The 13546-nt window shown below is 43.4% G+C and overlaps 1 protein-coding gene across 3 annotated transcripts in view; it reads left to right on the plus strand.

Annotated features, from left to right (window-relative positions):
- Window positions 1-13546, plus strand: part of STRN3 (striatin 3) — a 34320-nt gene that overhangs the window by 11440 nt on the left and 9334 nt on the right. For 2 of the 3 annotated variants that reach the window (XM_075613181.1, XM_075613184.1), the window contains exons 3-10: window positions 292-365; window positions 775-856; window positions 1438-1617; window positions 2219-2351; window positions 3348-3489; window positions 6285-6395; window positions 12542-12679; window positions 13123-13256. In XM_075613181.1, the coding sequence (XP_075469296.1) occupies window positions 292-365; window positions 775-856; window positions 1438-1617; window positions 2219-2351; window positions 3348-3489; window positions 6285-6395; window positions 12542-12679; window positions 13123-13256 (994 nt within the window). The remainder of the gene's footprint in view (window positions 1-291; window positions 366-774; window positions 857-1437; window positions 1618-2218; window positions 2352-3347; window positions 3490-6284; window positions 6396-12541; window positions 12680-13122; window positions 13257-13546) is intronic. The other variant, XM_075613183.1, reaches the window with a different exon arrangement.

Consider the following 13546-nt stretch of genomic DNA (forward strand, 5'->3'; position numbering starts at 1 on the left):
ACACCTGACTTGTTAGTGGCACTTGAAGTGGAGTTGCCCACATCCTTGGCTAATTGTACAGCCCTGCTAATACTCTGCATGTTTTGACGTGTTACCTGAATTTTGCATGTTCTTGTTTTACATAAGCTTTGTTCCCTGTGACCATGACACATCATGACCCAGTCGATAATTACCTTTTTAAATGTTATTATCTTCACATGCCGTATTAATGTTTGAAAGGCATTCGCCTTTCCCTGTCTTTTTCACCACATATCTGTTGCGTCTTTGACAGCTTGTGTTTTCTTCTTTTAGGGCAAAGTATCATAAATTAAAATATGGAACAGAGCTTAGCCAAGGAGACCTGAAGATGCCAACTTTTGAATCTGGTATGCCGTTCTGTATGAGATATCTTTGCCTATATACCACGTCTCGAGCCTTGTCCCAGAATGTAACCACCTATCCTTTGTTGACTGGTGGGAGAGGTAGAGAGATGAAGATTATGGAAGGGTAGCCAGAGAGCAAGGAAAACGCCGGTAACAGGGTTCACATCGGTTAAGAAATGACTTGCAAAATCGCTTTAGTTTCCGTTCCACACTGCGGTTTGGGATTAATCCATTTTTTTTTTTCACCCCAGTAATACACCTTTTTATTGGGCGCTAATATAATTTATATCACAGCACCACAAGGTGTAACGGTGTCAATGCACCTGAAGTATAATTGTAAAACACTTGGAATGATTGAAACATTGGGTAGTTACACTAGTTACTGCTGTTTACATCTGCACTTACCTTTCAGAAGAAACCAAAGAATCGGAGATTCCTCCGGGGCCTCAGAATAGCCAGCTGACCTGGAAACAAGGCCGACAGCTGTTAAGACAGTAAGTAAATAAGTACGGGCTTGTATCGGAGAGATTGTGTTACCTTCTTTTAACCCTTCTGCTGTCGGAGAACCCAGAAAAACTGAAAGATTAAGGTTGCAGATAATTTAGTGCTCAACTGCTGGCCACTGCAGCATTCAAAGGGTTTATTGTATTAGTGTGAGATATGCGTGATAGGATCATACAAACTCCAGCCTCCAGCAGTCTAGTCCTAAAGTAGAAAAGCCCTTTATATATGCATGTTGTGTCCGAAATTCCATATAGATATTAAATCGGTTGGTGTTCTACTTTGGTAATATTTAAAGTTCTTTATGGTCCTTTATAGGGATCCTTGTCCTGTGCGACTGCTCCATCAGTACGACTACTTTACTCAATGCCACTTTTAAAGTGGAATTACTATAACAGATTGAGTTCTGAATCACCTTTGCAGTTCTGTTATTGAAGTAATGTCCCCTGTGCACACGCCGCGCAGGACCGTGGCCTCTCTTCCCATCTATATACAAGTCCCTGGTTTAGCATACATTGGTTCCCAATGTCTGGTTATAAGGATGCTGACCATCTCTTGTGCTGTCCCTGTGCAGGTACCTCCAAGAAGTAGGGTACACAGACACGATATTAGACGTGCGGTCACAAAGGGTGCGCTCTTTGCTCGGACTATCAGGCTCGGAGCCAAATGGCTCAGTGGAAACGAAGAATCTCGAGCAGATCCTCAACGGTGGAGACTCTCCTTCACTCAAGCAAAAGGGACAGGATAACAAAAGGTGCACTGCTCAGGCCAAGCAAAGTAGTGCTGCACACGGGGCTATGGTGTAACATGCCTACAGGGAGCTGCACACGGGGTTATGGCTGTAACATACCTACAGGGAGCTGCACACGGGGCTATGGTTGTAACATGCCTACAGGGAGCTGCACACGGGGCTATGGTGTAACATGCCTACAGGGAGCTGCACACGGGGCTATGGTGTACATGCCTACAGGGAGCTGCACACGGGGCTATGGTTGTAACATGCCTACAGGGAGCTGCACACAGGGCTATGGTGTAACATGCCTACAGGGAGCTGCACACAGGGCTATGGTGTAACATGCCTACAGGGAGCTGCACACGGGGCTATGGTTGTAACATGCCTACAGGGAGCTGCACACAGGGCTATGGTGTAACATGCCTACAGGGAGCTGCACACGGGGCTATGGTGTAACATGCCTACAGGGATCTGCATACGGGGCTACGGTGTAACATGCCTAGAATGGGCTGCACATACAGGTTTTGACTCCTTGTCCACCCAACAGTCCGACCAAACCGTGTGACATTGTTACACTGATGTTCTCTTTATCAATGTAAATATTTTGTCTTGTTCCCTGTAGGAACTCGGGTGACGTCCTTGAAACGTTTAATTTCTTAGAAAGTGCTGATGACAGTGATGAAGAGGATGAGGGGGACATAATAGAAGACGTCACAGATGGAAAAGACAAGCAACGGATGAATAAAAAGCATAAAGTAAAAATGCGTCTTCCAACTCTACACAATGTACCTAGCGACACAGGGATCTCTACACAATGTACCTAGCGACACAGGGATCTCTACACAATGTACCTAGCGACACAGGGATCTCTACACAATGTACCTAGCGACACAGGGATCTCTACACAATGTTCCTAGCGACACAGGGATCTCTACACAATGTACCTAGCGACACAGGGATCTCTACACAATGTACCTAGCGACGGGGATCTCTACACAATGTACCTAGCGACACAGGGATCTCTACACAATGTACCTAGCGACACAGGGATCTCTACACAATGTACCTAGCGACACAGGGATCTCTACACAATGTACCTAACGACACAGGGATCTCTACACAATGTACCTAGCGACACAGGGATCTCTACACAATGTACCTAGCGACACAGGGATCTCTACACAATGTACCTAGCGACACAGGGATCTCTACACAATGTACCTAGCGACACAGGGATCTCTACACAATGTACCTAGCGACACAGGGATCTCTACACAATGTACCTAGCGACACAGGGATCTCTACACAATGTACCTAGCGACACAGCGATCTCTACACAATGTACCTAGCGACACAGGGATCTCTACACAATGTACCTAGTGACACAGGGATTGAACTAAAACTGAAAATGACAGAGGTTTAAATCCGGGAGGGATTGCTCATGGGTAATATAGGGTTGGTTTATAGAAGGTAAGAACTTTTACACAAAGTACTTATGATAATTGAGCTAGAATTTATTGTGCCACACTTTTTTGTGGAAAGAAGCAAAAATGAGGATCAGTGAACCCTTCACACCTTCATATTTTTTATGCCCTTCTACATGAACTGCTTACAATAAACTTTGTGATGCTTACAAAGAATTCATAGGGTATTTACACTGCTAGTTTCCAGTGCTAAGGTTGCTGCATATTGTCTACACAATCCATGCGTTTAGCTGCAACTCTCCATTTTTCTGTCCCCCGCCGGTACAGATTGGTAATGAAGGTTTAGCTGCTGATCTGGCAGACGATGCTGATACAGAGGAAGCGCTGAAGGAGTTTGACTTCCTGGTGACGGCAGAAGATGGAGAGGGGGCAGGAGAAGCCAGGAGCTCAGGCGATGGCACAGAATGGGGTAAGACAGCTGGTCTCTGATCATATTCCCTGGCTTACAGTGAGCATTCAGTGATGTCTTATTACCAGGAACAACTTGTGTCCATACACATCAATTGCAAGAATATAGGTTTACATTCCAGTCCTTGACTGCACAGTTCCTCCAGAAAAACTAATTTGCATTAAAATGATACAATACAGTTATGTGATAGGCATGTAATAACTCTGGGCTCTATTCCTATAAATCATGTAAATGGAAAGGTAGCCAAAGTATAATTGTTTACAAACAGATATAGCTAGATTCATTAGTATACTGCAATCACCGGGAAGAATCATGGTAGGAAGAAATAAATGTGGAAACGCTGCAGCTTCAGTCCCTCTGCTAGCCAGAGCAATGGGTCAATTATGCACCAGTACAGACCGCCACAAACATCCCTAGGTTTTCAGGACATCACATGCCTAAACAAAGCACTAGTGCATGGGGTGGCCGACTCCTCAAGGTCCACCAACAGGTCAGGTTTTCAGGATACCCCTACTTTAGCACAGGTAGCTCAATCCGTGTCTCAGTCAAAGACTGCGCCACCTGTGCTGAAGCGGGGATATCCCCAATACCTGGCCTGCTGGGGGGGGGTCTTAAGGACTGGAGTTGGTCAACCCTGCACTAGTGCGAATTAGTGAGGGTCTGAAGACCAGATTCTTGACTGAGGCTTGGAGTGACCATTCAGGGCAGTTTGGACATGTACTGCGGTGCTGGAGGAAACGGGTCTTTTGCCGAAGGTGGTCATTTTAATCTTACAAATCAGGCCATTTCCATTCTGTTTACAGGCTGATCGCACTGCTCAGCAATGTTCCAGTAGGTGCTTTTTATAAATGGTTGTAATTGTTTGAATTGTTTCCCAGACCCCCAGCCGGCCACAACAAGAGTCTTCTGTGTTTGAAATAGAAAGGATATTGTGTTGCTAGCAAATACATGACCACTGGCTGTTAGTCAGAGATGTTGAAATACATTTCGTAACATGGACAAAAAGCACTTGCTGACATTTTTGATGTTTTTCTTTCATGTGTTGTTCCCTTTCTTCCTAAACCATTACTGAAGTATTTATTGTTCTGCGCTCCGTGGCAGCAAGCTAAGTTGCATTAAATGGTTTTGGGAATAGTCCGGGTTTCGTGTCCAGTGCAACATTTATTTATTAACCCTTTTGGTGCTGCAGAGGCGAGCAAAGCATTGGTTTGCATTGTGTTGCATGGCCCCCTGGCAGTAAAAGGATTAATCTATCGCAGCTGCATCAGTGTTGGTCTGCTTGATAGGCTGGATGGCTGCACCGTTGAGCTAGCCATACAAAGGTAGAACACTTATGAAATGTCCCGGATGCGGTGCTCCGAGCTCCCGCAAGGATGTTTGATTAATGTGGCCTCATTTGTAAGACTGTTGTAGTTGAAACCCTTTTTGAGCACTGGCCACAGCGTATAAAGTGGCGGAAGTGCTGAGCCCAGCGTGGCGAGTGATCGTTTTCTCGTGCACGCGGACCTGTATTGTTCATTACCTCAAAACTAACACGTCATTGCTACATGGAAATGCCAGGCCGGTCTGTCTCATTAACCACAACCTTACCAATACCAGACCGGTCTGTCTCATTAACCACAACCTTTCCAATACCAGACCGGTCAGTCTCATTAACCACAACCTTACCAATACCAGACCGGTCTGTCTCATTAACCACAACCTTTCCAATACCAGACCGGTCAGTCTCATTAACCACAACCTTACCAATACCAGACCGGTCAGTCTCATTAACCACAACCTTACCAATACCAGACCGGTCAGTCTCATTAACCACAACCTTACCAATACCAGACTGGTCAGTCTCATTAACCACAACCTTACCAATACCAGACCGGTCAGTCTCATTAACCACAACCTTACCAATACCAGACCGGTCAGTCTCATAAACTTCACAACCTTACCAATACCAGGCCAGTCAGTATCATTAATTTGACCAATACCAGGCCAGTCAGTGTCATTAACTTTACCAATGCCAGTTGTTTAAAATAGAGCATTACCAGTCTTGACACACCAGATCTGCTATCTGTGTAATCTCTTCTGTTTCTTGTATTTATATAGCACCAGCAATGTGTATGTACAGTGCTTCACACAATAAACAGTAGGATACAGGGAATTATTATACAAGAAGTGCAACAAAGCATAAAAGCACAGATAGGGAAGGCAGATAAAAAGAGAAAGATGTCTGTGATCTGTTGGGAGACTTCCAGACAGGAGGGGGTTTATTGCTAACTTAAGGGGTTACAATGAAGGGTGTGCTGCTTGAGGCGAGCAACCTATTGCAAAGGGGCATTTCCTGCCGGCGGGAGTATGGTCCCTTACTCGCACACCGCTGCCACGTCACATGCCGCTATTCAGAGATACGTTGCCGTTCTATTTTGACTAAAGAATAATGTCTTGAGAGTCTGAAACTATTGATGCTTCGGTTTATTAAGATGAATTGAAGTTAAATGAACCTTGATGAATTATAGCCCCTTACTATCATTACATAATGCAGCATGTTCAATCTCTGGGGCTAAAGATTTGTTTTGTCTCCCATGTGACCTCATTAGAGACCATAAACATTTGTAACCCTACTGTCCCCTACGTAATTTGACATCATTAACCCTATAATGGATGAAATGCACCATCTGCCAGTAACTTGACAATCCCTGATTTTAACCTCTTCTCTCCCTTCTTAATTGAATGCGTTACTAACGTCTCACAGTACTGACTGCTGACGTGTGCTCTCTCTCTTACTAATATGCTGCATGCAGACAAGGACGACCTGTCCCCAACTGCAGAGGTTTGGGATGTAGACCAGGGTCTGATAAGTAAACTGAAGGAGCAGTACAAGAAGGAGCGCAAGGTGAAGAAAGGGACCAAGAGTAAGTGGAGATTTCCCCTGATCTCATACAACTTATTCCAGATACAACCTGTCTCACCTGTCTAAGTGAGCAGAACTGAAGGAGGATTTTCACCCAGTGCTCAGGGCAGATGCTGGGCAAAGTGATTGGAATAAGCCACTTGAACAAACTGTATCCTAAGTTTCTGCAGGAATGCCTTTCTTATTGCTGGCCCCTCCTGTGCTCCACATTCAGATAGTGTAGCAGTTAGGCTGTTGGATACACAAGCCTGGATGTATGATACCGGTCTCCGCCCATTACCCAAGCGCATGCTTTCTATATCTCTCTTCCTGGGGCTGCAGACCCCCAGGTTATTGGTTGGCAGTGTACATTCTCCTCTACAGTCTGAGGGTGTTTACTTAAGAGACTTCAATTTATATTTGTAGGGAAATGTGGGATTGCAGGTGCTACAAATTATCACAAGATTTTATACTGCATTTTAACAATTATTTGTGCTCTATTGATATTGTTTTTTTACAATAACTACTCGAGCTATCCATTCCTGGCTAGACCATTTCATTATCCGAGCACAGCATTACTTTATTTCAGCAGTATAGAAGAAGCTGCATGTTCAAATTTTTATTAGAAATGTGCAATTCTAGTAGGCAGAGGAATTGTGTGTGTGTGTGTGTGTGTGTGTGTGTGTGTGTGTGTGTGTGTGTCCCACAGCTGTATTCAGTGCTTTACAAGAGAGGCGCTATACAGAAATTTAATACAATAATACAATAAAAGCAACAAGCAAAATCAGACCATAGAAAAGGATATCCCTGCCCCGGAGAGTTTACAATCTAAGTGCTATGTTGGGAGAGTTAGAGACAGCAGGTGAGGGAATAAGTGCAGTAGATGGCAGTGCTTGGCCACAATGGTTGGTAGGAGTGACTGTGGGTGTGGGACAGTAACCATGAGTGCAGGCTATTGAAACGCATCATGTAAGAGGTGAGTTTTAAGGTTTGATTTAAAGGTGGGAGAGAGGGTGCTGGGTGTATACTGAGGGTGAGTTCCACAGATAAGGGACATGAGGGAAAAAGGTTTAAGGCGAGAGAGAGCAGAAGGGGTGGAAAGGAGAATGTTATGGGTAGCTAGCTGGGGCATAATCAGATCACACACACGTATGCATGCATGCATGTACGTACACGTAATCTTACCTGAACATGATGCAATGTGTATTGCTACTGGATGTGTGTGTATATATATCCTCCACAGCAATGTAAATACAACTGTATGCTCATCTGCATGTCTTAGGCAGGTCTGCAACCCTGCCTTTCACCATTATCACCCAGCACACAGCACTTCCACTGCAGCAAGGGATTCTGGGAAATATAGGGAACCATGTTAAAAATGGTTTTTGAAGCAAAAAGTGGCAATTTGCATGTCATTTCCCAGAATCCCTTGCTGCAGTGGAAGTGCTGGGTGATAATGGTGAAAGGCGGGGTTGCAGACCTGTGACACAAATATTATATCTATGGCGCCCCGCACATAACCCCAAAAATAAAAGGATATATACAACCCGGATCAGATGTTGGATCAGATGTAGGGATGTGCTCCAAACGAAGAGGATATCATATATTTGGAAACAAAATAAAAACACATATAGCGTAATATTGTAAAACAATGGGCACTGAGTCAATACAGTGAACCAATTAAAACACAACATATAAATAAATAAATAAAACAAAAATAAAAAATAAAACAAGTTAAAACAAAGAGCTGGGAGAAAACAACAGGTAATTAAAACACATTTAATACACAATTAATGTTAAACAACATATTAGGACATAACCATAAATAGACAGAAATTAGGTCTGCTAGAAATGCTGCTGCTGTAGCTGAAGTGACCGCTTACCAGACGTAAGATAGTGTTGGGCAGTGGATAAGTCAGAGAGTATCCCCTCTCGTGTACGTGAACCAGCTCGTGGCGTCTCCTCTGTGTTGCGGTTGTAGTATCCCTCAGTTCTCCCTCCTGTAATGTTCGACCTCCCGGTCATGCAATCTCAGACCTCGGTGCGCAGTCAGCTCGGGAGCAGGGGAACCGCCTCGGTGCGCAGTCAGCTCGGGAGCAGGGGGAACCACCTCGGTGTGCAGTCGTGTTACAGTGATTAGAAATGCCCCTTCACATCCAGCATCATTTCCGTTGGCAGTTACAAAGTAGATGGTAGTGGTGTTGGTATAAAGAGCCAACTGAGGCTTGATCTTTCCGTGGAAGTCCTGCTGTGATAAACCAATCACGCCGCTGTATTTTAGTTGTCGTTCCTTGTACAAGGTGCTCACAGCAGGACCCGCACTAGCTCCAGTCTCTGTTTTCCATGTATGGGTTTTACAATCTTTGCGTGAGCGAGAAGTTACATTTGCCGCTGGTGTCTTTGTTGCGGCCGTGCAGATAATTAGCAGTGATGTGTGTCCGTGTTGGAGAGGTGTTTAAGATGAGCAGACTCTACAGCCCCCAATACAAGCCTCGTGAAGTGTTTTTGCTTTAACACTGGACACTAGATGCATCTTTGCCTCAGAGATTATCTTCACAAATTCGGTCCCTGGAAGTTTTTTGCAACCAGTATCTTATTTTGTTATTGGATTCATCCAATCAGAAGAACGTTTTGCTTTGCTAAACTCTGTTTATCATACGAAAAGTCCTGATTGGCCAAAGCAGCAACTGTTTTACCCGTTCAAATAAGAGGGTAGTATGGTTGCCTCTTGCCTTATGAGAGTGGTGTCTGATTAGCAAAGATGGAAATACCAGAGAGATTAGCCATGTCCTCCCACCTACCCTGCTTGTAATGTTTCCTTCCTATCAATTTATAAGTACTCTTTCACTATACGGTACAGGTCATTCAGTTGCTCTAAACTAGGGATGAGCAACTCCAGTCCTCCAGGGCATCCAAACAGGTCAGGTTTTCAAGATATCCCTTCTTCAGCACAGGTGGTTCAGTCTTCGAATGCACCACCTGTACTGAAGCAGGGATATCCTGAAAACCAGACCTGTTGGTGGCCCTTGAGGACTAGAGTTGGCCACTCCTGTTATACACTATAAATCTAACTTTAACAGCCCTTAGGGTTTGGAGATCTACAACAAACAGAAAGCGACAACCGCTTCTACCTTTATTACTCAAAAAACAGTATTCATCTATAATATGTATAATATAATGGGGTGCTTGGGGACTATATTGTATACATACGAAGACTGATCAGCAAAAAGTAACCCCTATTGATCAATAGGGGTTCCTTTTTGCTGATCAGTCTTGTTCAGTTTTTGTGTGGCTTGGAGATCTAGTAAGGTCTCACCCTGTGACTGAACAAGTTTGTCTTGCAACAGTCCTAGGCTACGTAGATAGGTACAGCACGTATTATTGTTAAAGCTCTGTATGTACATGATTGTTTTTCTTTATTTTTTTTCTCTGTCTTGCATGTAGCTGGGACAGTTGAATTACCTCAAATGCATAGACCCTCCCTAGATGCACGGCTTGCCCTCTCGCCCCCTTCACCCTCCTACAGTCCCTGCCTGCCAGTGAGGGGGAAATAGAAGAGCTGTTGAAGTTTTACTTTAAAGAAATCTCAGAAAAATGTCAAATAAAATTTAAAAATAAATCCCTGTGGCTTGTTCATCATCATTTCTCTGCACTCTTGTATCAACTGTTTATCAATGTGTGGGCGCTAAGGCAGGTGCAGTAAATATAAAGATACCGCACGCGTTGTGCACTCTATGCTCTTATACGAGGGAATAAATGCAGTAACATACTGCGTATAAAATAGAACGTGTGTGATATCTTCATACTTGACCTGGTTTAGAAGGCATTTGGAGCAGAGCACCTTTTAGATGCAAGAACTCTGACCAGGGGACTGAAGAGGTGTGTGGGGAGAGAATAGTCGCTCGTTAATATTGTGCTAAGTTCATCATTCAAGCTACCTTAAAGAGAGACATACTACACACATCTCGTGTCCTGTAATATGCTCCTGGAAGGGGAAAGGGTTAAAACGTGTATGTTAAGAAAGATTAGGCAGGTGATGGGTTACAGACTTCTCCATTGGGTTTTGTTGCCACTGCTTGCCCGGATTCTGATTGTAGAGTCCCAATCATGGAGTTTTTTGCGGCCTCTATTTCCTGCTTGTTAACTTAGTTACATATAGTTACATAGTTACATAGTAGATGAGGTTGAAAAAAGACTTCCGTCCATCAAGTTCAACCTATGTTAAATTTAGACAACAGATACTTTATCCTATATCTATACTTACTTATTGATCCAGAGGAAGGCAAACAAAAAACCCCATTAAGGGGAAAAATAAATTCCTTCCTGACTCCAAGAATTGCCCCAAGTCCTTTGTACTGCCCATGGGATGAATAGTTCTTTTGAAAGCTCCTTGTACTGTCCCTGAATATATTTGTATATAGTTATCATATCCCCTCTTAGACGCCTGTTTTTTAATGTAAATAAATCTAATTTAGCTAGCCTCTCCTCATAAGTTAGATTGTCCATCCCCTTTATTAATTTGGTGGCTCTTCTCTGCACTCTCTCTAGCTCCATAATGTCCTTTCTTAGGATTGGTGCCCAAAATTGTGTGGTCTTACTAATGCTTTATAAAGGGGCATAATTATGTTTACTTCCATCCATTGCCCATTTGATGCAAGATAAGATCTTGTTTGCCTTTGCAACTACTGCATGACATTGGGCACTATTGCTAAGCCTGCTGTCTACAAGCACTCATAAATCCTTCTCCATCAAGGATTCCCCCATTTAATTTGTAAGTCACCTTTTTATTCTTGCATCCCAAATGCATAACCTTACATTTATCTGTATTAAACCTCATTTGCCATTTACCTGCCCACGTTTCCAGTCTCTCCAAGTCCTTCTGAAGAGAAATTACATCCTGCTCTGATTCCGTTACCTTACACAATTTAGTATCATCAGCAAAGATGGAGACTTTGCTCTCGATGTCATTAATAAACAAGTTAAGAAGCAGGGGTCCCAGTACCGATCCCTGAGGTACTCCACGCACGACTTTAGCCCAACCTGAAAAAGTTCCTTTTATGACAACCCTCTGTTGTCTGTCCTTTAACCAGTTTTCAATCCAGGTGCATATATTATTACTGAGTCCAATTTTCTTTATTTTGTACACCAACCTCTTGTGTGAAACCGTATCAAAAGCCTTTGCAAAATCTAAGTAGACCACATCAACTGCATTGCCCTTTCTAAGTTGTTTTTTGAACAAGTTTAAAAAGTAACACCGCCCTGTGTTTTGAGACCTTCATGTCCAGCCTCAGAATGTAACCCTTACAAGTGGAAGGCTGTGTGAGATCCCACGATTTACCTTGTGATGCAGCCATCGGCTGCAAAGTTAAATATAAAATGCTGCAGTGAGTAATGGGCTTTTCTCGCTGTGTTTATAATAACGGGCAGTACTAAGGACTCTGGGCCATCCCTTAAGGTTGGAGGAAAGGAAATTTCACCAGCAACAAACAGTAAGGGCAGCTAAAATGTGGAATTCATTACCCATGGAGACTGTGATGGCAGATACAATAGATTTGTTCAAAAAAAGGTTGGACATCTTTTTAGATGGGAAAGGTATACAGGGATATACCAAATAAGTATACATGGGAAGGATGTTGATCCAGGGATTAATCCGATTGCCAATTCTTGGAGTCAGGAAGGAATTAATTTTTCCCCTTAATGGGGTTTTTTGTTTGCCTTCCTCTGGATCAATAAGTAAGTATAGATATAGGATAAAGTATCTGTTGTCTAAATTTAACATAGGTTGAACTTGATGGACGTATGTCTTTTTTCAACCTCATCTACTATGTAACTATGTAACTTCTCAGGAACTGGTTGTTCTGCTGATTTAAGCTCTCCGTTGGAGAGAGAAAAGTTCTTATGTAATATATTTTTTTTAATGACAAGTAATTCTATGAAGAACAAATGTAAGTCTTCCTTGTTTATCTTTATTTGTATTGTTTTATTCTTTTTTTCCCTTCCTTGTGAAGCGTCAGCCCGTACAGCGACGGGTGTTCAGTTAGTAAAACGATCAGGAGCTACCTTTGGAATGGAAGGCAGTAAGCAGGGTGCAGCTAGGCGATGATGCACGTGGTTAGGAAGGCTAGCCATGCATTGGCCACCCAATGAATCGCTGCCATTAACTTCCAGGGGTCAACAGGACGAAATTGCATGACATGATAGCTGACCTGGGAGACGAAGAGCTGTCCCACATGCCTCCGGGAATCCTAAACCCGGCACACTCGCCCTCCAGAATAACAGATCACGAAGGCGGAAGAGCAGAGGAAGGTACTGATCCTTTGGAACAGATAACTGACTGGTGCCTGGTTATACTCCTGATAGTTGGTCTCATAGCCTGCCCTGCCAGCGAACACAAGTTCTCCTTTTGGTTTAAAACCAGTGATTGTGAGCACCTGATATCCTTGGCTTCTAAATATCAATGATGTCCTTGCCTCTTTAAAAATGCATTAAATAAATTGTGTTCCAAGATCTCTTATCGTTGGTTCACAGAGGAGGACACTGCTTAAATGGCAGTTAGCAGCCTATCTTGTTCATTAACGCTTTCTTTGCCAGGGAAACTTTGTGTATTTCATTTAAGAGGTTAACCTGCTTTTGCTTCTTGTAGGTACTGTAATAGGTTCCCCGTTCACTTTCTACTGTTTCTCATTTTTCTGCGTTGCGGTCTCCCGCAGTAAAATACTCAAACAACTGCTTGTGATCTTGTCTTGCAGCGGAGCCAATCACGTTCCCGTCTGGCGGGGGGAAGTCCTTCATTATGGGGTCCGAAGACGTCCTCGAGAGCGTCCTGGGACTCGGGGACTTGGCAGACCTCACTGTAACAAACGACGCAGACTACAGCTATGACGTAAGGGCGGCAGCATGGTCCCGTTTGTGAGGCAGATACCCAGATAACTGAACCCACTTCACAATGTACCCAGACAAAATGTTTTCATGTGTAAAGATTTAAAACATTAAGCAATTTGCGGGCGGCTGCCAGGGAACGGGCAGAGCGAGACATATAGACGGCTGGCAGGCTATCTACTCTACCATTTTTACTAGCTCTGTTTAAGATCTCCTAATAGTTCAACTTTAGACCTAAAATCGTAATTGAAAAAAATATATATTACAATCGCTGCTGGTTTTGTACTTTATATC

The sequence above is a fragment of the Ascaphus truei genome, chromosome 9 (genome assembly GCF_040206685.1).
Source record: "Ascaphus truei isolate aAscTru1 chromosome 9, aAscTru1.hap1, whole genome shotgun sequence".
NCBI lineage: Eukaryota > Metazoa > Chordata > Amphibia > Anura > Ascaphidae > Ascaphus > Ascaphus truei.